The sequence below is a fragment of the Loxodonta africana genome, chromosome 7 (genome assembly GCF_030014295.1).
Source record: "Loxodonta africana isolate mLoxAfr1 chromosome 7, mLoxAfr1.hap2, whole genome shotgun sequence".
NCBI classification, from domain to species: Eukaryota; Metazoa; Chordata; class Mammalia; order Proboscidea; family Elephantidae; genus Loxodonta; species Loxodonta africana.
Window position 1 is genome coordinate 74614641 of NC_087348.1, and position 24512 is coordinate 74639152.

General features: G+C 46.0%; 2 protein-coding genes and 2 non-coding genes across 11 annotated transcripts in view; 1 reads left to right on the forward strand and 3 right to left on the reverse strand.

The window, feature by feature from the left end:
* The window catches only part of DENND2B (DENN domain containing 2B), a 219348-nt gene extending 211520 nt beyond the window's left edge, over positions 1–7828 (forward strand). For all 7 annotated transcript variants that reach the window (XM_064288460.1, XM_064288463.1, XM_064288464.1 and 4 more), the window contains 6 exons: positions 2437–2614; positions 2901–2942; positions 4157–4268; positions 5041–5280; positions 6141–6227; positions 7069–7828. In XM_064288460.1, coding sequence (XP_064144530.1) covers positions 2437–2614; positions 2901–2942; positions 4157–4268; positions 5041–5280; positions 6141–6227; positions 7069–7103 — 694 coding nt within the window. In that variant the 3' untranslated portion in view covers positions 7104–7828. The remainder of the gene's footprint in view (positions 1–2436; positions 2615–2900; positions 2943–4156; positions 4269–5040; positions 5281–6140; positions 6228–7068) is intronic.
* A 6371-nt stretch (positions 7829–14199) lies between these two features.
* On the reverse strand, positions 14200–17174 carry RPL27A (ribosomal protein L27a). Of its 2 annotated transcripts, XM_010592246.3 has the most exons (5): positions 17113–17174; positions 16744–16807; positions 16217–16292; positions 15254–15428; positions 14200–14365 (listed from the first exon to the last, which is right to left on the reverse strand). In XM_010592246.3, exons 1-5 carry the CDS (start codon positions 17113–17115, stop codon positions 14237–14239), a joined length of 447 nt encoding a protein of 148 aa, XP_010590548.1. In that variant the 5' UTR covers positions 17116–17174; the 3' UTR covers positions 14200–14236. The 2 variants fall into 2 exon arrangements, with proteins under 2 accessions (XP_010590548.1, XP_010590549.1); XM_010592247.3 differs by lacking the exon at positions 17113–17174 and having other exon boundaries at positions 16217–16308; positions 16744–16770.
* On the reverse strand, positions 14472–14601 carry LOC111751258 (small nucleolar RNA SNORA3/SNORA45 family). Its single transcript, XR_002786348.1, has one exon. It is a non-coding gene; the product is annotated as a small nucleolar RNA SNORA3/SNORA45 family (small nucleolar RNA).
* Positions 15934–16062, reverse strand: LOC111751257 (small nucleolar RNA SNORA3/SNORA45 family). Its single transcript, XR_002786347.1, has one exon. It is a non-coding gene; the product is annotated as a small nucleolar RNA SNORA3/SNORA45 family (small nucleolar RNA).
* Positions 17175–24512: the final 7338 nt, after the last annotated feature.

Genomic DNA, 24512 nt, shown 5'->3' on the forward strand with positions numbered 1-24512 from the left:
GTGTATATGAGGGAGTAGTTGGGGGAGCTGGAGAAGGGAGCCCTAATTTCCCCCTTAAGGCACTACGGCAGGAATTCAGGAGAAAGAAAAAGGAGGAAAAGCCAGAGGTGCTGACTTTTCCAGACAGTGCCAGAGTTTGGAGATGAGAATTGCTCCTCACTGGTTTCCGTCACAGCCTTAGTGCTTCTGTATCCCACAGTTTTAGGTATTTTGGCGACCGACCACATCCTTATAAAGAGACCAAGGCCAGCAGCTGGGACTAGCCAGGTGTGGCAGCTCCAAGAGTCCCCTGCCTGCCTCCTCTCTGCCGGCCGTGTTAATTGTCAACCATCGAAGTCCTTGGCTACCCAGCTGAAATGCTCTTCCTAGCTAGCCCCTAAAAAAGCCTGGACTCTGAGGTTTCTTTTCCTGTCGATTCCACTCTCACTCATGGCTGAGTATCCTCTTCCCCACACCCAGTCCCAGTCTAGAGCCTGCAGGGCTGTGAATACAGCTATTGTTTTCCTGTGGCTGCAGCTGCTTCTGAGTACATTCCAGGACCCTTCTGGGAGGAAGGACTCTATTCTTGGCCTGGCTGGGTATTCAAGTTCTGCCAGTCTTGGGTCTCAGAACAGATGTCCTCTCTAAAGTCTTTTTTCTGGCAAATGGTTCTACTTGGGGTCTGCCTCTGACTGGAGAGGGCAGGGTCAGGCAGCCCAGTGATGGCACATCTGCCTGGACTTGGGCCAGGGCTCGGGAGGTTCAGCCAGTTCATGTTCCATTGCTCACGTTTTAGGTTTTCCACAAGTCCTTTGTCCTCCTGGCCTAGTTCTGGGGTTGTTTGGGGGCAGGTGGGGGGAAAGTGTCCTAACTCTGCCGTGATCAGCCCCAAGGGTTGTGCAAAGCCTTTTGCCACCCAGGCCCCAGGCCCCTTGGAAGAGATTGTGGAGCTCATTTTGACCTCCCACCCTGAGACAGCACTTCTTCCAGATTTTTTAAAGATGGTTCACCTGGAAGAGTGTGGGGAGCTGCCTCAAGCCCCAGCAGTATTTCAGGTGTACTCAGGGTGGCAGGACAGCCAAGTAGGGCACTGGCTGACAAAGCACTTGTGAACCTCCAGAGGTCCTTCTAGAAAAGGGGACATGTGTTTGTCATAGACTGGATCTGTGTTCTGTGGCTGATGGGGCATTCATTGTGAAAAGGTGAGAATCCCTGCTGGAATTGACCAACTAGAGCCGAGGGCTTTTGTGGCTAATAGGTGGGAATGATAGGTGTGGAGAGGCAGTGTGGGAAAGTCAGGCTTGAAAATGAACTAGACTCTGCCTGTTTCCTTGTCTGTAATATGATCCCTAAGGGGAGTGCCTTTGAATCTACTGACAGATTGAGGTGGTTCAGGCCAGGTGTGTCTCTTGTGTTTACCGGTGCACTTTGGGATTTTCTTCCCTGTCCTCCCTTTAGGGGCCCTGGTAGTACAGTGGTTAGAGCACTTGGCTGCTAACCAAAAGGTCAGTGGTTCGAACCCACCAGCCGCTCCGAGGGAGAAAGCTGTGGCAGTCTATTTCTGTAAAGATTTACAGCCTTGGAAACCCTGTGGGGCAGTTCTCTTCTGTCCTATAGGGTCACTATGAGTCAGTATGGACTAGATGGCAGTGGATTTTTTTTTTTTGTCCTCTCTTTAGTCATTCTGATTAGTGACCTGGGTCTAGCGGCCTGGAGCCCCCTCCAGGCCAAGAGAGGAATGACCTCGCTGAGACTTGTGACTGTTTTGGAGCCTAGAGGAAAAATGGGAGTGGGCACCTCCAGCCCAGTAAGAATGGTGCCAGCTTCCTCACCTGCTGATTTTAGTGTACTCCCTTCTCAGTCAGACAGCTTTTTTTTCTAACAAAGGAATGGATAGAGGGAAGGAAGAGCAGCAGAAGTAATGCTGATCTGGGAAGGGAAAACTGGTTGTGTCCTAGCTCTGCCACTTATGACCAGACTGGCCCAGGGTATCCATGGCCTTGGCTGTAAAATGAAGAATTAGATGACTTCTATAGGACCCTCCAGTTCTTAAACGCTGTGAATTTGTGATCAACTCCTGCTCGTCTTCCCCTTTGTACTCCCTAGCCTGAGCTGATAATCTCACACTAGGTGAGGCCTACCTGTGCAGCATTTGTGTGGCCCTTAACAGGTCTGTGTGTTCCCTTTGTGTGTTCAAGTGTTGATATATCCATCATGGATGTTTCTAGGTAGAGTCTCAAACAGGGTAGCACCAGTGTCCTTGAGGCCTTGAGCTGTGGGAAGGTGCGTGCTTCACCAGTCTGCAGGGTCTGACCCAGGCCCCTGAGCCCCCTGCGGTAGAATCCATTAGCATTTCTGTTACACTTGAATGTTTAGCATCACAGGCTCAGACTACCCTGGCCTGAACTTCTGGGCCTGCATTCAGGTGCTTTGTCTCTCTGTCTGTCTGTCCACCAGTACCCTATCCAGCTGCTCCCATGCGGTGGTGGCCTTGCTCTACCCCTTCTCCTGGCAGCACACCTTCATTCCTGTCCTTCCGGCCTCCATGATTGACATCGTCTGCTGTCCCACCCCCTTCCTGGTTGGTCTGCTCTCCAGCTCCCTCCCCAAACTGAAGGAGCTGCCTGTGGAGGAGGTGGGCCATACCTGGGGAGCCAGCTGGGGGGAAGGGTAGAGGAGGGAAGAAATCAAAAGTCCTCAGGTGGGAGCAGAAGAGGGGGGAGGGAGAAAACATGCTGGGATCTACTTATTCGTGGCCTCTGGGCTTCTCTTCCTGGCCCTTGTTCTTTCTCCCTGGGAGGTCTATCCCTGACTGGAGTTATTTGTGTTATCTGACCGTGGGAACCTGGGAGGTCTGAAGGCTTGGCAAAAGGGCATTGCAGGGACTCACACCCTGAATCACTGATAACCACTCCTCTCAGGCGCTGATGGTGAATCTGGGATCCGACCGATTCATTCGACAGGTAAGAGCAGGACACCTCAGAACTGTGAACCTCTGGCTTGCCTAGGGTGGGGGTTTGTTAGACTTGGGCTCCACAGCACTGCACACCATCACACACACTACTCAGCCTTCATAGCCTGTTTGTTGAGCTCTCTGGCCCTTAAGGGTCACAGAAAACACTGGGGTTGGGGAGAAGCTGGTCTGAGAACTCTTGACCTCAGCAGGATCTGCCTTTCTAGTTGGTGGGTATTATCAGGTCTAGGAAAGTAGTTTTGGAGTGGCATGGCCAGGAGGTCTGGAGACTTGACTTCTGGGCTCTGCCACCTTTGTGCCAGATGAACTTGGATAGGCCTCTTAACTTCTTTGAGCCAGTATTCTCATCTCTTAAATGGGGATGGTGCTAACACTTGCTTTGAAATGTGGCCAGGGGAATTACATAGTAATGTATAGAGTGCTATATAACAAAGGGTTGCTATCATTGTTGTCAACTTCAGAAGCCTCTGTTAGTCATGGAAATCCCCCTAGCTCTATAAAGGAGCACAACCCAATGTCCTGCCTTCTGAAAGTACAGTTTCATACCACCCACAGAGTTAAGGACTCCTGGGTACAAAGTATCAAGGTATAGACACTGAGCCAGGGTGAAGAGGTAGGAACAACAGCCTAACCTCATACCTGAGAGACAAACTGGGCCTGATACTTCCGTTGCATTGTTTGGTTCAGGAAGAGAGACTTCATGGAAGAACTGTGCTGATTAGGCTACACCCCGGAGATCCTTGCTTCCAGTCAAGGACTGGTTGCTGATTGAGGGTTTAGCTGCTACTTCAGTAGCCATACTTGATTCTCTGTAGAATCCTTCCAGCCATTCCTGGAAAAAAGACAAATCTCCCAGCCCCAAGCCAATGGCTTCCCACCCAGAGCTGAAGATGGAAGAATTGGGGAGACTACATCAGGGTGTTCAGGTGGGAACCCTGGCTGGTCCTGGCCAAAATGTGCAGTGAATGCCACCAGCTCCACCACTTATTACCCATGTGACCTCGGGCAAGTTTCTTAACCCTTCTGTGCCTCAGTTCTTAAAATGAAGTTGATAATAGTATCTACTTCACAGGGTTACTGGGAGAATTAAATGAGATTATACATTTAAGCTATTAGAACAGCGCCTAGCACATATTAAAAAAAAAAGAAGTGCTCAGTAAATATCAGCTGTGATGATTATCACTGTTTTTTTCCATTCTGCAGATGGATGATGAAGACACATTGTTACCCAGGAAGTTACAGGCGGCTCTGGAGCAGGCTCTGGAGAGGAAGAACGAACTGATCTCCCAGGACTCTGACAGTGATTCCGATGATGGTGAGCAAAGCTTAACTGGGCAGAATCAGCCCTGGCCCCGGACTTCCTCTCTTTGTTCTCTTAGACTGGATCTGGGCCTCACACAGACCCTTTTTCTATGTACCAGACTCCTTCTGGCTAATGAAGCGCCAGGTATAAGGCCCTTGGTTGCACTCTAGCCTAGAATTCTCTAGCGCCACTCTAATGGGTTTCAAGGAGCTATGACTTGACTGAGTTTGAGGGAGAGAAGAATTGTATTTTCTCAGAGGGAGTTCAGAAACATTAACAGTGTTGGAGCTGCTTCTAGGGTGGCCCAGGCTACAAAGTTGCCCTCTTCCCTCTGAAGCCTTCTCTACCCCAGGGGGTTTAGGAGGGAAAACCGAAACACATGTGTCAACAATAAAAAATCTTTTTGCTGACAAAAAACTTACCAGCCACACTAATTATTCTTGCCTCCACCCATTGCAGGATGGAGGGAACTTCCTCATCCTGTGAGGCCAGGAAGACCACATAGGGTTAGGGCTGTGAGGAAAGCGATGTCCTGGTCTCTGATTTCCACTTTAATTCATCCAGCAAATATTTACTAGTGTCCGGGTTGGGTCCATATTCAGAACATAGTTTTTGACCTCCAGGAGCTTATGGGCTAGTTATGAGCCTGTGAGCACAAGAGATAAAGTTTCAAGAACAAAACTGAATGGAAGTTTTGTTGGGAAGAGGGAAACGCCAGTTGTAGGTTGGGGAAGGCCTTGCAGACTCTTGACTTGAACCTCAAGGATTTTCTCTTCCTTTCCAGAATGTAATACCCTCAACGGGCTGGTGTCGGAGGTCTTTATCCGGTTCTTTGTGGAGACTGTTGGGCACTACTCCCTCTTTCTGACACAGAGTGAGAAGGGGGAGAGGGCCTTTCAGCGAGAAGCCTTCCGCAAATCTGTGGCCTCCAAGAGCATCCGCCGTTTTCTTGAGGTTTTTATGGAGTCCCAGATGTTTGCTGGCTTCATTCAAGACAGGGAGCTAAGAAAGTGTCGGGCAAAGGGTAAGGCCAGAAGATCTTGCAGTTTGGGGCTATGGACCCTCTTCTCTAACTTTCCTGCTACCAGTAGGGCTGAGTGGCTACTCACTGTGATGGAAGCTCTTGGCTTCATAACACTTCTTTTCTTCTGATAGAAACTTCCAAGGGAGCTTTGCTCTCCTCCTATCCAAGTAAATGCCTTCACAAGGCTGTGCTCAGGCTGGAGCCATGTGGCTGGAGAGTGGGGCTCGTCTCCACCTAAGTGCAGGGCAGCCGTTGGTTGCCCATCCCCTCCTCAGATTCCCTCTGGGGGGTTATGAGACTCCAGGAGTTGGGAAGTCCCTTAAATGGGATTGGGCTGGCCTTCTGTCTTAGGTTGATGGCAGTCTCCACTCAGGACAGAAGGTCATCTTCTCTCTAGTTGTTTCATAAACTTACTCCAGGGCTTTTTCCTTTCATCAAGATCTTTCTGTCTAGCCTCTGCCTTATTGTTTATTCAGTCCACTAAATACTATCCATTTAGTGCGACAAATCTTTTTGGAACAACAAGGGAGAGTGGCCTAAAAGGAGCTAGAGAGGGTGTCCATGTGGGGCAGCTGTGGAATTAAAAGTGGTGTCTTCATCGCAGTACAGCTCAGTCATGTGTACTGGGAGGCAAGATATTGAGCACTGTCTTGCTATCAGCAATAAAACACCAGTGAGGTGTCATTAATGATAGTTGTGATGGGCCAGTGTGAATTCTAGTAAGATGCTCCCACAAATTATAATTTCAGATCCTTGGTTACTCCCTTTTGTGCCCCAGGGTTCCCTGCATTTAGGCCTCCCCTTTCTTTTCTCCAGTGACTGTTCTCTTCCCTGTGTCTGTTCCTCCTCCTTCTGCCCAGGCCTCTTTGAGCAGCGAGTGGAGCAGTATTTAGAGGAACTCCCAGACACTGAGCAGAGTGGAATGAATAAGTTTCTCCGAGGTTTGGGTGAGTAGCCTTGTTACTGATGAGGCACAGGTTTAGCAAGAAGAGCTGGGCTAGCTGATCTTTCCCCCTAAATACTCTGAATAGATGCCAAAGGGTGTTTATAGTGGGGTTGTGGACAGAGCAGCAAGAGATCCCTTGGTGAAGACAAGGTTTCCAGCCCAGTGCTCCAAGGACAATGAATACAGTATTCACCAAACTGCAGGCCCAAGAGAGGCCAAAGTCTCATGTAAGTCAGGTGTTTTGGTGTGCTCGCCTTTGTAAGTGAGCCTGAGGGCTGTTAGGACCAGTGAGCTTTCCTCCAGGCTACACGGGCCTGCAGAAGTAGCAGTGCTGGAGTGCCCTTCTCTTATCACCCTCACCCCCTTCAAGGAGCTCAGCCAGCAAGATCGCAGAATCATAGCATGTCTCAGTTTAGGGGGAAATTGAGGCCGGAGGTTAAGTGGTTTCCACAAAGCCATATAGTGATTAATACCAGTGCCGTATTGGAGCTCTAGAAACCCTGGTGGCATAGGGATTAAGAGTTTGGCTGCTGACCAAAAGGTCAGCGGTTCGAATCCACCAGGTGCTCCTGGGAAACCCTACGAGGCAGTTCTACTCTGTCCTATAGTGTTGCTATAAGTCGGAAATGACTCGATGGCATTGGGTTTGGTTTTTTTTTTTTTTTTTTTTACAGGCGCTTTAGAAGTGTTTCCACTGTCCTGGATCAGATCTGTCATAGCTGTAATGCAGTCTTCCTAATCCTGTCTTTCCCACTCAGGGAGTTAGGGCTGTGAGGAGAGGGTATGGAGGTTGGAAGAGGTGACACCAAAACATTCTCATTCTTGCCCTCTCTGGCCCACAGGCAACAAAATGAAGTTCCTCCACAAGAAGAATTAAACCCCTTTCCCAGCAGTAGAGTCCAGTGCCTTGCAGAACCTGGAGACTGGGGAGGGGTCCCAACCTGTGACCCTCTGGGCTGCTGTGGCTGCTTTGTCCCCACAGACCCCACCCTCCAAGCCAGCCCACCTCTGCCTTCACAATATCCCAGGATACTGTTTGTAAATAATCTGCTGTAAGCTTTCTTAACTGTTTTTGTAACAAGCAAAGAGAATCTGGTAAATATTTGTATATTCCCAAGGGGCTGGGTGCTTTCCTGCCCTGCCCGAGCACGGATAGTTTTGCTGGGTGCTGGTGACTGGCCAATTATGTGCAGCTGACTGTCTCAGCCAAACCACTGATCTTCCCCTGGAGGTTCCTGGCCTGCCTGCCTGAGGTCCCTGCTGCCAGTCTCGGGCCCTGGGGAGCACATTCTGTCTTGTTATGTACAGGAAGACTATTTTTTTAAATCTTAGAGTTTCTATTTTCTTCTATTTGCCCCCAATCCTCTGTTTTTGAGAGGCAAGGGCCAATCATTCTGCGTGTGCAGCATGTTATCACGCTCTGGCTTGGCCTTTCTTGTTTCTCCTACCCTTTCAAATGGTCAGTGAGTCATGGGAATCCCAGCCCCCAGCCCCGCCAGTGCTCTCCCTCAGTCCGTGGTGGCCATGATGCGGTACAGGGCATCCCTCCTTCCCACCATCTACGGGTGTTCCCAATAAAGTGTACAGTTGTTTGGGCCCAGAGCCCCGTGTGTCCTTGGATTCATTATCTAGAGTTCTCCCTCCTGGGGATGGGCTGTGACAGGCCAGCCTGGAATGAAATAACCATCATGTAGGAAATTCAGTGCTTGATTAGGGGTTTAGATTCAGTATGGGTCACTGACCTTCCCTGAAATTGACTTCTCTGACTGAGTTGTAAAGAGAAGATACCTGATCATTGTTCTAGTTCAGCTTTCCACTCCAATAGCCAACTATTAACTTTATTTGTTTCCAGTAATGGAAAGAGTGCTCATTGCCCCTTGGCTCTATTACTGGTTGAATCATAACAGTTTCCTATTCAGTCTGAACCCTTAAGACATCATTAGTTATCCTAACATTGGTGGAGGAATGCCCAGCTAAAGCCAACTCAGGGCTTGGTCATACTGTGACCCAATTGCTTATACCTCTTCCCTGTCACTCGGAATAGTTTTTCCCCCCTTTGGAACGCTAGGTTTGCAGAGAAAGCTCTGCTGCATCCCATGGAAGAACAAGGAGAAGCAGAGTAGGGTGGGGAGTAGGGGTGGCTTGGGCTTTGCATCTACTGTGACCTGGGTAGAACAGGAACTGTAAAAACTCCCAGGATGGGACATTAAGTTAGAAGTCTCCTCACTGGTATTGGGTTTGGGTCTGGCAGGATTTGAATCCTGGAAGTTTTCCTGTCCTTCCACCTAGCCTATTATAAACAGGAGATTCTGTCCTAAACTCCCCTCCCTCCTTCCCCCATCTCCATTGAGGCCTGCGCAGGCCCCAGCCTGTCAGTGGTTTGGGGTTGCTATCTGCCTCATAAAGCAAAGTGGAGAGTTTCTTTTCTGAGAAGACAAAGTCATCTTCTCCTCTGAAAAACTCTCCTACAGAGCTGTCTTTGGCGTTTGCCAGGAGTAGGGAGGGCAAGGACTAAGGTCTCAAATCTAGGTGAGTCAGCTGAAGTAGAGAGAAAAGTGATCATAACCTGAAAGTCCAGACTGGGTTACCTCCAGGGCTCATCACTGTTAACCCAGCCTGGGCTCATGACAGTCACAGAAGTGGACTCCTTAATAATAAAATAATAATACAGTTTCCAAAAGGTACAATTTCTATCTTTGTTCAGTGTGACTCTAAAGAACCCTCAGACATGTGATCAAATCACAAGTGTATGAGGTGTAAACTCTCTTTTTGTAAAATTTGAAACCTTTACGTACCTTTATAGCACAGGGGTACATCTCCTTCCTCATGCTTTGGCCACAGCCCTGATACCAATCCAAAAAATGTGATACTGGCACATTATTCAGTAGTTGGAACCCTAGAAAACTGAGAAGGGTATATGCAAACTGCAAAAAAACTGTGCATGGAATTAGGTTCTAAGCTAGATTTTTCCTTATTGTGTAGAACCAACCAGTTCTTTGAAGGGCCTCTAGCATCTCTGGGTTCTCCCCCTCCATGATTGTGACAAACAAAAAATGTTCCCATAAATTTCTAAAACACCCCCCTGGGAGATGGTATGGCAGCCACTGAGAACAAGTGTCTAAACAGCCTTTCTAACAACCCTGGGGCAATTGCTTAGTAGCAGTGGCAACATAGTCTTCTCTACTGGGGAAGTAAGTCCCAGCGTCTGCAGGGGTATCACTCTCCATCTCCACCTCCCCGTTCTGGAGTTAAGAAAGGCCCTGGGTGTCTCCTGTGGTATGACGGGATCAGTCTGGTAACTTTGAGACTTTATGTGTAAACTTTCAGTAATCACACTCTGATAAACTGTCATCTTGAAATTAGGCTTTTAAAAGGAGGTATTATGAAGGAAAGGAGCCCTTGTGACACAATGGTTAAGCGTCCATCAGCTGCTAGAACCCACCACCTGGCTCTGAGGAAGAAAAGACCTGGTGATCTGCTCCCCCCAAAGATTACAGCCTAGAAAACTATGTTACTCTGTACTGCTGGGTTGCTGAGTCGAAATCAACTCGATGGCGCACAACAATTATATAGAACATTATATAAAGGAGTGCCCTTGGAAAACAGTATAATCCAACTCTGGGTCACATCGGAGGGTCTGTGGAGCTAGCATCCCGAGAAAATCAGTCCAATTATGACGGCTCATTCAAAATTTTATTAAAACTAACACTCTTATCTCATACGTATTTTTCCATAGGCATGCAGACTTACAGCCTGCCTTGTACCCAGTATGACTTATAAATATAAAATAAACAGGATACCAAAAACAACCCAAAATGGAAATGAAAAGTTGCGATGTAAAATAGAGCCAAGAATGAAACACACACCCTAACCCTATATTCTTAGTAGGGGTGATAGACAAAATTATTTTTTAGCGCCAGACAATGTGGTGGTATGCATTCCAAAAGTCTTAACTGTATTTATGGAGGGTGTGGGGTTAAAAAGACCATGAAAAATCTAAAACAAGAAATAAAAATTGCTTTTCAGCACTGGCAATTACTGGTAAATCAAAGCATGTACATCAATCTCCTTCCAAAAAGCCTGAGGGAAAATCCCTTCTCTGTTTTACAAGAACATTTTTATGCGAATACATAAAACATGCTTTTGTTTTAGACCAAGGTGCCTTTAACAACCGGCGCTTATTTTAAACTCTTGAAACAAAATTCATTCAGATAAGTGGAAATTCCTATCTGGAAAGTGCATATTAAGACCACGCCCCCTGTTCTTAAACGCACCAGAAGCGGATCTGAAGCGCGGCAAAGCTGGCCCAGAGTCCGGCTCTGTAGTGTGCCCACGGCCGCACAGCCGCGAACCAAAACCCACTGCCGTCCATCGATTCCGACTCATAGCGACCCTAAAGGGCGGAGCAGAAGTACCCCACAGAGTTTCCAAGGAGCACCTGGGGATCTGAACTGCCGACCTTTTGGTTGGCAGCTGTAGCACTTAACCACTACGCACAGCAACAAAGGCAGGGCTTAAACCTTCCGCCTCGCCCGGGAAACTCCAGCAGTCGCCTATCGCGGACGGCGGCTGCACTTGCCGGAAGCGGCTGGGAAGGGGGCGGAGGTGGCGCCCACTGTGCTTCCGGCCGGGGGGGCGGTGTCAATATGCCCCGGAATCAGAACGTCACATCAGCAGGAAGCGTCTCGCCAGGTCGGAGGAAAGGAGGGAGGGGATCCTGGTTAGCGCGAGGGCGCCGCTGAGGTTGGCTGCGCACACCGACGAGTGGCTGCAGGATCTAAGAGTTCCGAAGGCTGCAGCCGCCCACGCCCCGTAGCCTCCCACCTTCTAGTGTGGGCGGACGTTGCACATCTCCAGCCCGTGGTGCGCGCCTTCGGCTTTTCGTTCCATGGCTGACTGCTTGAATTGAAGACCGCCATAGGGGATTTTGACAGTGAGGTCTGCCTTTTTATGTGGCCGACACTTCCCATAAATTCAAACTTTTACCTCCATCAAGGGGTGGACGAAAATATATTCAAAGCACATACACAATAGGTCAGAAATTATATGTTTTGCAATTCCTTAAACTTAAAAAGTTAGCTACCAACCTAATATCGAGACGGTGCCATTTTTCAGTTCAAAGGGGTAGGCGATTAAACATTTGAAGACCAGTGTGATCCTCTATGTCCACAGTGCAAGTTAGTCAATGGCCGGCAGTGTAAAAAAGTGTTAGTGGCTTTGGGTTCAAGAATGCATTGACATCAGAGTGGACGTATGGTTCAGTATTACTTCTTAGGTCTGTTCCTGATCCCATAGAACAAAGCATATTATCAGGAAAATTGTATTTCGTATGTACTGATCATCTAATTAGAGGTACCTTTCACTCTCAACTGAAATACAAAGCCGTCACTCTACTAGTAATCTTCCTGTGTTGGCCATCTAGTGCTGCTATAACAGAAATAACACAAGTGGATGGCTTTGAGAAGGAGTTATTCTCTCACACTAAAGTAGGCTAAAACTCCAAATTCAGGGCCCCAGCTCCAGGGGAAGGCTTTCCTCTCTCTGTCAGCTCTGGAGGAAAGGCCTTGTCATCAGTCTTCCCTTTGTCTGAGGGCATCTCAGCACAGGAACCTCAGGTCCAAAGGACCAACTCTGCTCCCTGCACTGCTTTCTTGGTGGTATGAGGTCCCCATGTCTCTCTTTTACATCTCAAAAGAGATGGGCTTAAGACACTACCTAATCTTCCAGACCTCATGAATATAAGTGCCACTAATCCATCTTATTACATCATAGTGATTGATAGGATTTACAACATATAGAAAAATCACATAAAATGGTGGACAGTCACAAAACACTGAGAATCACTGCCCAGCTAAGTAGACAGATATTTTGGGGGGGACACAATTCAATCCATGACACCCCCTAAATGTCATACCTCTATGCCGATTTTGCTCTTTGCCCCACCCCGATTAATTCACCAAGTCCTGGTTCTTTACACCTTCTGAACCCTTGCCATTTTCCTGCCTCCAGCCTCCCACTGTAGCACTTTCCATATGGCTCTCTCCATGTAACACCTTCTAATTGCCTGATCTATCCAAGTTTCCTGAACCCACCGTTTTTGCTCTCCCCTCTGCCTGCAACACTTTCCCACTGACAGAGACACTGCACCAGGGAGGCTCTTCTCTGCCCCAGTTAATTCACTCCTTCCTGTTCCCATAAATTTACAGTTATATCCTGCTTAACAAAAAGCACAGAGGTTAAGTGCTTTCCATTTTAATCTTCATAACCCTCAAGTAGGTGCTTTTACCTTAAATTTCTAAGTTGAGGAAATTTAAGTAACCAAGCATAAAAGGGCAGTTATTAGGTTTGGAGCTGAAATTTAACCATCAGTCTGAAACTTAAAACCCTTAATTATCCACACCTTCAACATCTGTTAAGAAATCACTTAGATGTTGAATTGAGTCTCTATTTGTTAATTACCACCTGTTATAAATCCCTAGCTTCAGTTTCCATATTAGAAGTCTTCCAAACAACTCCTTACATACCCCTTGCTCTGGAGTCAATCACGACTCATAGTGACCCTACTGGAGTTTCCAAAGCTTTCTCCCTTAGAGCAGCTGGTGGATTCAAACCACCGACCTTTCAGTTAACAGCCGAGTTAACAGCCAAGTGCTTAACCACTGCCACCAAGGCTCCGTAACAAACTCAGAACCCCTATTTTTACCTTTCTCCATCAGCACCATTATATAAGATGCAAGCAAGTCCACATGCTTGTTACATGATCGACGCTTTCCTGATTCTCTCCCTTTAATACACCTCTATCTCAAGCCCTTCATCAACCTGAACCCAGCAGCACAGATGCCACCATAACTGTATTTGCCTACACTTTAAGAATCTCTAAAATACAACAAAGAACTGTAAGAGATATACAAAACCAAACCAAACCCAGTGCCGTCGAGTCAATTCCGACTCATAGTGACCCTATAGGACGGAGTAGAACTGCCCCACAGTTTCCAAGGAGTGCCTGGTGGATTCAAACTGCCGACCCTTTGGTCTGTAGCCATAGCACTTAACCACTAGGCCACCAGGGTTTCTGTAAGAGATACAGCAAATTATAATTTATATGGAGACCTGAGGGTCTTACCTGCACACAAGAATTGGTTTACATACAGTTTGGGCTCAAAAGGAGAGAAAATTATAGACTATTTTTGTTTTTAAACATTTACACCCCTACTCTTGGCACCCACGAATCCTTGAAACTGTGTTCTGGGATCCCACCCACCTTGATGTGTTAACTCCCTGGTGTTTCAAATTCAGATTGCTGGCCCTGTATTTTGACTCAATAGATTCTGGTTTTAACTAGGCCATGCGTCATCAAGGATGGTAAGACTATGTCTCACATACTTTGGACATATTATCAGGAGGGAGCAGCCCTTGGAGAAGGACATCAAGCTTAGTAAAATAGAGGGTCAGCAAAAAAAAAAAAAAAGACCCTCAACAATGGATTGACACAGTGGCTGCGACAATGGGCTCAAACATAACGATTGTGAGGATGGTGCAGGATTGGCAGCGTTTCGTTTTGTTGTACGTGGGATCATTAAGAGTCAGAACCTATAGCACCTCACGACATGCCCCATCAAAGCCAAGTCCTCCATTTTGAGCCCCACGGAGCATGTAAGAGTACATTTTCCCCATTCACAGTAAATTTAGAGTATACAACAGAAACAGGTATTTCAACCAGAAGATAATATATTATCAACACGTGTAATTTTCACTTTATAAACGAAAGGTGTGTTAAGTTAGGTAATGGCCCAAGCCTCTAAAGTACTGGTATATCCCTACCATAGAGTTTCTGAGGGAAGTCAGCAGGGAAACATAGGCCTCCATACTCCTAGAATCTCTTAGGTAGGGTCCTGATGCTGGCAGTGCTCAGCATTAGCTACACAGGTAGGGATGTAGAGATGGCACCAAAGAACCTACACTCAGACATAAGGGAAAAGCATTTAACATTTAATTAACCTCCATGTAGCTTCAAGCCACCAGGACACAGGCACCCCCAACACCCTTAATCTTCTCCTCAGCTCTTCTGCTGAAGAATTTGGCCTTCACGATGACAGGTTGTTTGGGGAGCTTTCCCTTCCCCAGAACTTTGTAGTAGCCCTAAAAAAATAAAGAAATGGGTTTGTAATACACCATGGCAAATACCAACTCTGATAGGTACAAGGAAAGGTACCTGCCTACTCACACCTTCTAGGAGCCAGGTAGGGCATGTTTCTGACCAGGGCACTAGTAGGGGCACTGACTGCCCCACCAATGAATCAAGACCAGCAGATTCTCTCCGAGGACTCTAGCACACCAGGACGAGAGCTGTGTCGAGATGTGACTCTAGTCTCGAGCAAAGCACAAATCCCACATTCCCAGCCAAGCTGTGAAGCCATGGATGACCCCAAAATTGCTCAAGGGACATTAAATAGGCTGGGAAGAGGAATTTAAAGTTTAACTAAAAGCTTCCCTAGGGTTCTGACCTAGGAAGATTTTGCGGGGGGAAATCTCTTAAGACTATGTAGAGCCTTGAATGACAGTCAAGCATATTATGATTTTACTCTGGTAAGAATGCAATGCTACTGAAGAATCAGAGCTGTGCCTCTACATGAGGCATGCCAGGCTTGCTATGGAGGTTGCTGCCAATAGTCAGGCAAGAAACGCAAACCTGTACGTGCAGATCAGTGCAACAACAGTAAGAACAAAAAGATCACTGACTGGAAAGATATTCAAGAGGAAATGTATTAAATGAAGGAGGAAATTAAAGGATCACTGTCAAATATTTTGTTTGAACCACATTCGACTGATTTACGTTCCCCTTCTGTGAGGGAAAAGAAAGGAGCAAGACAGAGCGTGGACTAAGGAAGAGTTTGGTCATGGTCAATTAATTATCTGTAGTAATTCTACCAAAAGTTTGAATTATCTAATAGGTAACTGGCTAAGTATAGCATAGACTTCAGGTGAGAAAACAAATTTATAAAGGTAATAAATATTCAATTTACTCACTGATCGCACCACATCAATGATGGGAGCAGCTCCATTCTTATTTTTGGCAGCATTTACCCTTGTCTGCTCACTGACTAAGGTCCACAACTTATCGAGGTTGACAGTTGGACAGAAGCTCTGGTTCCTCTTCAAGTGGTAATGTCTCATACCAACCTTCCCAAAGTAACCTGGATGACTGGGAAGAGAGAGCAACCATCTTCAGAACCTCACACCAATTAAGAAACTATGTTCACCATACTTATTAGTGTGTGGTGTAGTAGTTAAGAGCTACAGCTGCTAACCAAAAGGTTGGCAGTTCAAACCCACCAGCTGCCCTTGGAATCCCTATGGGGCAGTTCTACTCTATCCTATAGGGTTGCTATGAGTCAGAATCAACTAGATGGCTTTGGTTTCTTTCTTTCAGTCTATCCACCCCCCGACTAGCTGTTCACTAGTGTAGAACTGTGACCGGCACATAGCACGTAGTTGCTAAGTACGCTGAATTGAAGAAGAACCTCACTTTATTTCAAAGGACCAGGGTAAGTGAGGGACAGTACCAAAACTATAACTTAGGCTTACCTAACAGAATTCTATGGAAATTCTACACATTCCTGTAACAAAGTTCTCCTAAATATTGTTGGAATATTATCTCCTAATTTGTGGGCATAAACTAATCTAACAGTTGTACAGGTCAATCTGAAGCATGTCGCTAACCTGGTGACTGACTGTACCACAATGACTACAGCCAGTGAATAAGGTCAGCAATTACTCTTTGAGGACTCTAGCACACTAAGGCAATACCAATACCCAAGTGTGACTCTAGCCTCAACAGAAAGTTCTCTTGGTTCACATCAAGTGTTAAAACTCAGCAATAAGAAAGGCTTGTCTCCAGCTGAGGGTGTTCTGAGCCAGCCCACTCTACTCCCTACTCCCCAAGGCTGGAATGGCCAGCATCAGTACAAGCACAGTCCAGAAAATACTCACTATTTGTCGAAGTTGATTCTGTGGTGATGCATGCCACCAGCATTACCCCTGCCTCCTGGGTGCTTCCGGTGCTTGCCTACAGGAATACAAAACTACATGGCTAACACAGCCTTCCTCAGCCGCTCCTCACTTCTTCCCGCAAAAGCCAAGTATTTTCTCACGCTTCTGTGCCTTTACTTATGCTGGGCAGTCTACACCACCTCTTTCACCACTACTATTCCTTCAAGTCGCCAAGTTAAACATCTCTGCAGTTTGTTTAACATCACAACGTTCTCACAGTATTCCATGTCTTTCAACCAATTCAGGACTGTGCCCCCACTCGATTTTTACCCCCCCAGTGATAAAAAATCCTCTAAAATAGGAGTACTACAGTATCTTCAAATAAACAGAATCTAACGGCCAAATTCAATCCGAACTCGACCGTACAAAGCTCTCGCTAACCCACTTCTAAACTACCTACCTCCTGACTAGCCGGGGATCCAGCAGAAAGAGCCCAAAGCCGACTAGGAGAGAAGGTAGGCACTTACCGATGCGGCCATGGCCGTGGCTCACGTGGCCCCTAAGTTTCCGGGTCTTCCTCAGTCTGGATGGCTGTAGGGAAATGGGAGCTTAGTGGTCCGTAAAGGCTTTAGGGAGAAAGGGCGAAGTTTCCCAGCTGCGAGATTACGGAAAGACCACCGGCTGTGCGGCCATATGACAACAGCGCCCCGGCGCTCCGGCCCGCGTGCCTCTGTGATCAGAACCCCGAGCCCAACACGCGGCCGCTGGCTCCCCGCCTCGGGCCCTGCGGCCGCCAAACGCGGCCTGGAAAACTGAGCCAGGGTTGGAGTGCAGGGGGTTGTAGAGATCTGGGAGGACAGCAGCAACAACCGGGGAGCCACACGCGAATTACCTACCATGGCGGCGGCCGATGCGAAAGAGAGGGCGGTGTTCGCAAAGTCTCGCGAGGTACCGATACGCGGGCGGAGCCAAGTGCCCCACTTCCGGCCAGGGAAGGCGGGCTTCTGGCGGCCCCTCCTTGGTCTCGCGCAGCCGGTTCTCGCGTTACCTTTTATTTCTCCAGGTCACCATCGATATTACTGCGCAGTCCCTGTGGCCTTTGCGGCTGAGACCCGTTCTCGGTGCGGCATTGGGTGCGCTTCCGCTCGGATACTGAGAGCAGTCGAGGAATTCGGGGCTTGGGGCGCTGTGGTGCTTGTTCCCGCTGCCTAGGTGGGCCAGGAATCCACCCAGGCCGACCCAAAAGGCCCTTTACCAAATGTTCCTGCCCTCACCGCCCTCGCGTGCCCCGCTGTTCTCAGGGGTTTCCTCGGCCCCGGTTGTAGCGGTTGTTTGTTTGATCCCCAGCTGCAATGAGGTGCTAAACCCGTGTTTGGCTTCACTCCTTTTGGAGCCCGTTTGAAACAGTCTCCCGAGCTGCCTTGTCTGCCCTCAGGGGCCTGCTTGCCCACACTCGTCTTTTCTTCTTTGACTTTGTTCCATTATTGGAGGGGTACTCCCGGTGCGAATCATACCTACGCTTCTGGAATCTATTGTAAAAAAAAATACAAACTCTGTTGAAAATAAGGCAAGAGGCTTTCCTCACCCGTTGTTCTTTCATAACTCACATTGTTTCAAGCTTCGACTCTGAGGTCATGCCCTGAGAAGCTTTCCACGGCCCTTCCTCCCCACTTCCGTTCTGATATAGTACTGCTCAGAAGCCCACTGGACTCCTTAACTTGTCAATTCATTGTGTTTTTGTAAAGTGTGTAAATCTAAGATGTTTTCTCAAGGATTTGGCAGCTACGTCTTTGAAACATAACTTCAAATGATCCTCCCTTACTTTCCAGTTTCCTGGAAGGAGGTTAGCATTACCTCAGGTGACCCCACCCCAAACTGCAAATCTACCCGACATAAAGATATTAGAAAATTAACTATGTTATCTTGAAAACATGAATGTAATGGATTGTATCCTCTTAGCTATGTAAGATTCCTTTCTGTCTTTGTAATCTCTTTAGCAAATTGCCTGTGATGCATCCCATTCTCCCTTAATGCTTATTCAGTTGTATACACCTGGTTGCTTTATGATCCTTTTTGTTCATATTGTTTAAATACTTTCACATTCTCCCTTAATGCTTATTCAGTTGTATACACCTGGTTGCTTTATGATCCTTTTTGTTCATATTGTTTAAATACTTTCCCTAACCTTAATGTTTTAATTTCCTCTGAACTTACTTGACAACACCCGTGACTCCCTCTTGGGGACTAGAGGGCCCCTGCCCAAACCTGGACCCAATGCAAACATCTCCTCTTCTGTGAAGACTTCTCTGACCCCATTCAGTCATAGTTGCTTGCTCCTCCTCTACTTGTGCCATCACACAATCTAGTATATATAGCTCATATGTAATTGTCTTTCCTACTAGACCAAATCCCTTAAGGACTTATGGATTGTTTTTCTTTAACCATAGATTTTCAGTTCCTGATATATATGTTCAACAAATGATTGCTGAGTGAATAATAATTGTACCAACCCTCACCTCTATCTCTTCATTAATAGTGGTAGAGGCATCCCTTCTGTCTTAGGTTGACTCCTTCAGTGTTCAAGATTCCATTCCCTCAGTTACCCCATCTCTCTCTCTCTCTCTTTTTTCTGCCTTGCTCCCTTCAGCTAAAATAGATTCTAGTTTCCCATACTAAATTCTTCCCATCTCTGTCTACTACCTTTGTTTTTTCTTCATAGCCAGGCTTCCCAAAACAGCAATCTATGAGTTCGGTCCATTTTCTTGCCTCTCTTTCATTGTTTAACCCATCGCAGTCTAGTTCTCAGCTCTGCCACTTCAGTGAAACTGCTTTGACCAATGTCATCAATAAACGAGTTGAATCAATGGACCAAATCAAATGGACTCTTCCTATGTCTCATAACACTTATCCTCTCTCTTGTGCTTTACCCCTTTGACTTCTTGAAAAGCTCTTGCCTTCCTCCTCTGTGGTCACTTCTCACTTTTCAGGTTCTTCTAACTTTGCCCACTGTTTAGATGTTGATGTTCTTCAGGCTTTTGTCTTTGCCCCTCTTATCTTTTCACAGTACAGTCTTTTTGGCTGAACTCATCTGGAGTGGCCTCAATTCACATCTCTATTCTTAAGCTCTACTTTCATGTATTAATTTAATTACTGGTGAGCATCGTTGGACATTCCACAGGCAAAATAAACATCCAAAGAACTCAATCTTCCTTGCTCACTGGTGCCTTCTTCTGTATTCTATATCTTGGTGAGTACCACCGTTGTCCACCTAGATATGTCAGAGAAATCTGAAAATTGTCACCAAGTCCTCTCTTCCCCAGGTACACTGTGTCCATATCCTTTTATTTCTGTATCTCTTAATTTTGCTTCCTCCTTTTAAGCACTAGTGCCACTGCCTTCATTCCGGCCTTCATCATATGTCTTATCTGGAGCATTCAACACCTGTCTTAAGTGATCACTCTGCCTACATTCTAACCCTCCTCTAATCCCTCCATCTTTCACACCTCTTCAAAACATGATTTTCACCCTTTTACTTACTTGACCAAAAAGTTCAGCGGCTCGCTATTACCAACAGAATATGGCTCATTTGCCTGTCCAACCCTACCTTAGCTTATGCCCTACACAAACTTTCTGCTGCAGTCAAACTTGGTACATCCCTTCTGCCTTTTTGTCTTTGCTCACGCCATTTCTTATGCCTGGAGTACCCATCCCCTTCCTTGCCATATACCCTGAATCTTCCTCGACTTTCAAGACCCGCCTTCTATTCTGCTTCTTCCCAGAACATTCTAGTCCACAATAATAATAGTTGACATTGTCAGAGCACCTTACAGTTTGCAAAGTGCGTCTGCCTGAGAGGTCAGCACTACCAGTTCCATTTTATGAACAAAAACTGAGGCACAGAGAAGTTGAATGCTTTGCCAAAGGCTACCAAGGAAGTAAGAGACAGAGGCCAGACCTAACCTTCAGTCGTCTCTCTACAAATCCCTGCTTTTATCTCAGTGACCCCTCCCTGTCTGACCTCATAGCATTATGGTTTTCATCACTCCTTCAACCCTTAATCACATACTGTCTGTGGCCAGCAGAAAGAGAGGCCTTGAAGTTGGGGGCAAGGTCTAATAAGAGATCATCCTCTATTTGAAACCTGAACTGGCCAGTAAAGTCCAGAAGTAATGAGCTGAACTACGTGGAAACTAGCCTCAGGAAGATGGTCTGTGAATGGAGGTAAGCTGGGCAGAACCTTGGGAATGGAAGGTAACCATCAGGTGTCTTGTAACTGGGGCCTAGAGCAAGGACCAAGACTGTCCAGGGGGTGGAGGTAAGGTTCTGAGTAATGGGACACCTAGATAATTTGCTAGGCTCCTTGGTTATAGAGGAGCTACATCCTGTCCCTCAGGCCACCTGGCTGAATGGGAAACCTTCCTGAGGGAACCCAGCCCTCTGTTGGATTCTGTGCTCACCTAGCATTCTTCTCATTGATGGTTTGATCTCCAGGGTAAAGGGAGCACCCCAGGTGGTCATTTAACTTGGTTTTCTAGCCAGCTTAACTCCTGTGGCTTAAACATAGGCTCACTTGGGGCTCATTCAGTGTGGGTCAGTTTCCCTCAGCTGACCAGCTCAGAGAGCAGACAAAGCAGAGTTCTGTATCAGCAACGTTGAAGAGTAAACAGATATTAAGCACAAGGTGACTTGTCCCTCCCTGCCAAGTACCCAGGGCATGACACTGGGCATGACCACTGAGAAACTTCCTTCTCTGTGACATCTCTCCTGAAGTAGAGCATGGCCTTATGACATCTCAGGAATCTAGTCTCTGTGTGTGCCTCCCTCAGAGAGGCAAGGCCTCAGAAAATACCTGTGGATAAGGGAAATGATGCCAGGCCAACAGCCTGGTAAGGCAGGTAAATATGGTGCTGACCTTTTTGCTACCGCAGGTCTCTCTGCAGGTGGCCTCAGGAACACACCACCATCCTGGTGGTGCCTCTCCCTTCCTTTCCTCTCTGGGTTCCTAAGTTCATCATTGGTCCTTCCATCAGCAATAGCAGCATGGATGTATCCCCCTTGTTGTCTTGCTCTCCGCCTTTGGATTTGGCCATTTGGACATATTATGTTGTTTTCCTTTTTTAAGCAGCAGACTATTTATTGAAGATGGGCAAAGCCAGGATTTCTGTTCTTCTCTAAGTGAGAATTCAGGAAAACCCAGAAATCCAAATTTACTTCAGAAATTTGAAAAAACGTTTAAGTATTAAGATCTCAAATTGTACCACCTACAATGATGTTTTCATTTCTGAATTATCACCTCTCAGGCCTTGTCTACATGGAGACATAGCTACCAGCAAAGCTGATGATCATATGTACAAATCCTTTTTCATTTATTACCATTACATTTTTCTGTATCATAACCTAGTCTTCATTGTTATTTTTAATGGCGAAGACTAATTTATCTTCAGCATGTACTATAATTTACTAAACCATTTTCTTGTGTATTTTATTTCCTTTTTTTCTTCTTGCATTCTTTACTATTGAGACAATGATGCAGTAAACATTTGTGTATACATAGGATTTTTTTCTTCTATTGAATAACTTGTCTAGGATGGATTCCCAGGAGTGAGATTGCTGGATTATAGGGTATGAACATTTTTATGATTAATTTTATATTGCTATTTTTTTTTTTCCCAAATGGATTGTACCAATTTATACAGCAACAATATGTATAGTTTCCAATTTCATTTCAACTTCACCAAGCTCAGGGATTTTTGTTTGCTTTTTTCAGTAGTTTTTTTGATATGTGGCATTAAGGGGAAAATCCATAGGCCCACAGGTGGGGTTGTCTTCAGCACAAAGTAAAAATAATCTAATTCAAAGATTAGGGATTTCTAGGAGTCTTTCCTTCCTGTGTTGGATAGATTTTTTAAAATCTCGTTGTAATAATACAGGGCAATTATATTGCTAGAAGCTCTATGGGAAGCTAGGAAAACCCTGCTGCCATTAGCTCAGCATGGTAAGATGTGAAGAGAGGACTTGTAGGGTCTTTGGTGAGAGTTTATCCAATAGCACAAAAAAGAGCAGCTTAAATATGGATTTTAACTTAATTTTAGAGGAGAAAATTAGTGGAAAGAACACAGAAGCTTGGGTTCATTTCCTAGCTCTGTTTTTTACTAGCTGAACGATACTGAACAAGCACCATATTCTCTCTGAATCTGTTTTCTTGTACGTACACTGAAAAAGCAATGAAATTCATTTATTCATTTTACAAATATTTATTGAGTTGCAAAGCAATGAGGGGCAGGTAAAATGGTAGACAAGAAAGACAAAGTCCTGCCCTCGGACTAAGACAGACAGTAAATAAGCAAACAAATACTATTGGTGTGAGACTGGACTTTCTTCGTATACTCCAAACAAAACAATTTATAACAGAAGCAGGTATAGGAATCCAGCTGTCTTCTATTAAGCAGACATTAAAGAGATTTGCAAAATGAAAAAACAGTGTCATTCTTCTCAATAAATTAATTTTTTTGAAAATAGTTCATTTTTCCTAAAAGTCTATTATTTATGTAATTATTCATGAAACAAGTAATTGTTAATTTTAAATTAATTAATATTTTTATGTTTTCTCAGTTTTAATTTCTAGTATGATAAATAGCAATAGAAAAACCCACATAAACAAAGTCCCTTTGGGGTCCTCAATAATTAAAAAATGTAAAGGGGTTCCAAGACCAGAAAGTGTGAGAACCACTGGTCTAATGACATAAACTTGACCACACTTAAGCCTTCTAGTAGATAATTACCTCACGCCTACTGGGGCCGCTGCTGTAGCTGCTCTCTGGGAAATAACTGCCCTTGGAGCCCCAGAGGGGTCCTGGTGGCACAGTGGTTAAGAGCTTGGCTGCTAACCAAAAGGTTGGCAGTTTGAATCCACCAGCCCTGCCCCTTGGGCAGTTCTATTCTGTCCTATGGGGTTGTTCCAAGTCGGAATTGACTCAATGGCAACGAGTTTGGTTTTAGGTTTTCGAAGCCCCAGAAAGAATCACCGGTGAAGGTGTAGTGGCAAATTGCTGGAGTCCCAAGCAACCTAGCCTCACCTAGCCCTCACCCTGCCTCTTATTAAGAAAGATCCAGACCTACCTGTTCTTGACTCCCAAAGACTTTGTATTAGAGTAAAATTTTGCTTAAACTTGCATAGTTACAGAGACCCCGAGTCGAATTAAATTATTTTATTATGTTTCTTAAATAATTACAAATATAAAACTAGGCATCATAGACTGGATTCTGTCCCCCCAAAAATGTGTGTTATCAATTTGCCTGGGCCATGATTCCCAGTATTGTGTGGTTGTCCTCCATTTTGTGATTGTAATTTTATGTTAAAAAAAAGGATTAGGGTGTGATTGTAGCACCCTTGCTAAGGTCGCATCCCTGATCCTGTAAAGGGAGTTTCCCTGAGGTGTGGCTTGCACCACCTTTTATCTCAAAAGAGATGAAAAGGAGGGAGAGTGGGGGACCTCATATCACCCAGAAAATAGTACCTGGAGTAGTTTGTGTCCTTTGGACCCAGGGTACCTGCATGGAGGAGCTCCTAGTCTGGAGAAAGATTGATGAGAAGGCTGATAAAGAGAGAAAGCCTTCCCCTGGTGCTGACACCTTGAATTTGGACTTTTAGCCTACTTTACTGTGAAGAAACAAATTTCTCTTCGTTAAAGCCATCCACTTGTATTTTTGTTATAGCAGCACTAGAAGACTAAGACAGAATTTGGTTCTGAGAGAGTAGGGTGCTGCTCTAACAGCAGCAGAACCAGGAGACCAGCACAAGACAGCTGAATGCCTGTACACAGGAGACTTCCTGGAGGAATGGGTTGCCTCCAGGTGCTTATTGGTGGAACTACTGAGCTTTGGAACACTTGCCCCAGCAGGGCAGATGTGGGTGTGAGGCCTGAGAAGCTGAGAGGGCAAGAAACCAGAGGGCAGAAGCTGAAGAGACAACACAAGAAGCAGAGCTGCCTCAATCTCAAAAGGTATAGCCATGACCTCTGGGATTTCAAAGGGTGGAGCCATTGCCTCAGGTGTTTCTAAGGGTGGAGTAGTCGTTGAAATGGACTAGGAAAATAGTGTGCCTAAAGCTGAGGGAGCAGAGTTGCTGTCCCAGTGGGCCTGGAAGGAGGCCCACTCAGAATCCAGAGAGTGTGGACAATACCTAGAATTTGGAGGGCAGGGCCATTGTGTAAAATGTCTCAGAGAACAGAGGATTATTTTCAAAGCCTTGAGAGCTAATATAATGTATTCGGCCAAATTGCTTGGTGCCTGTTAT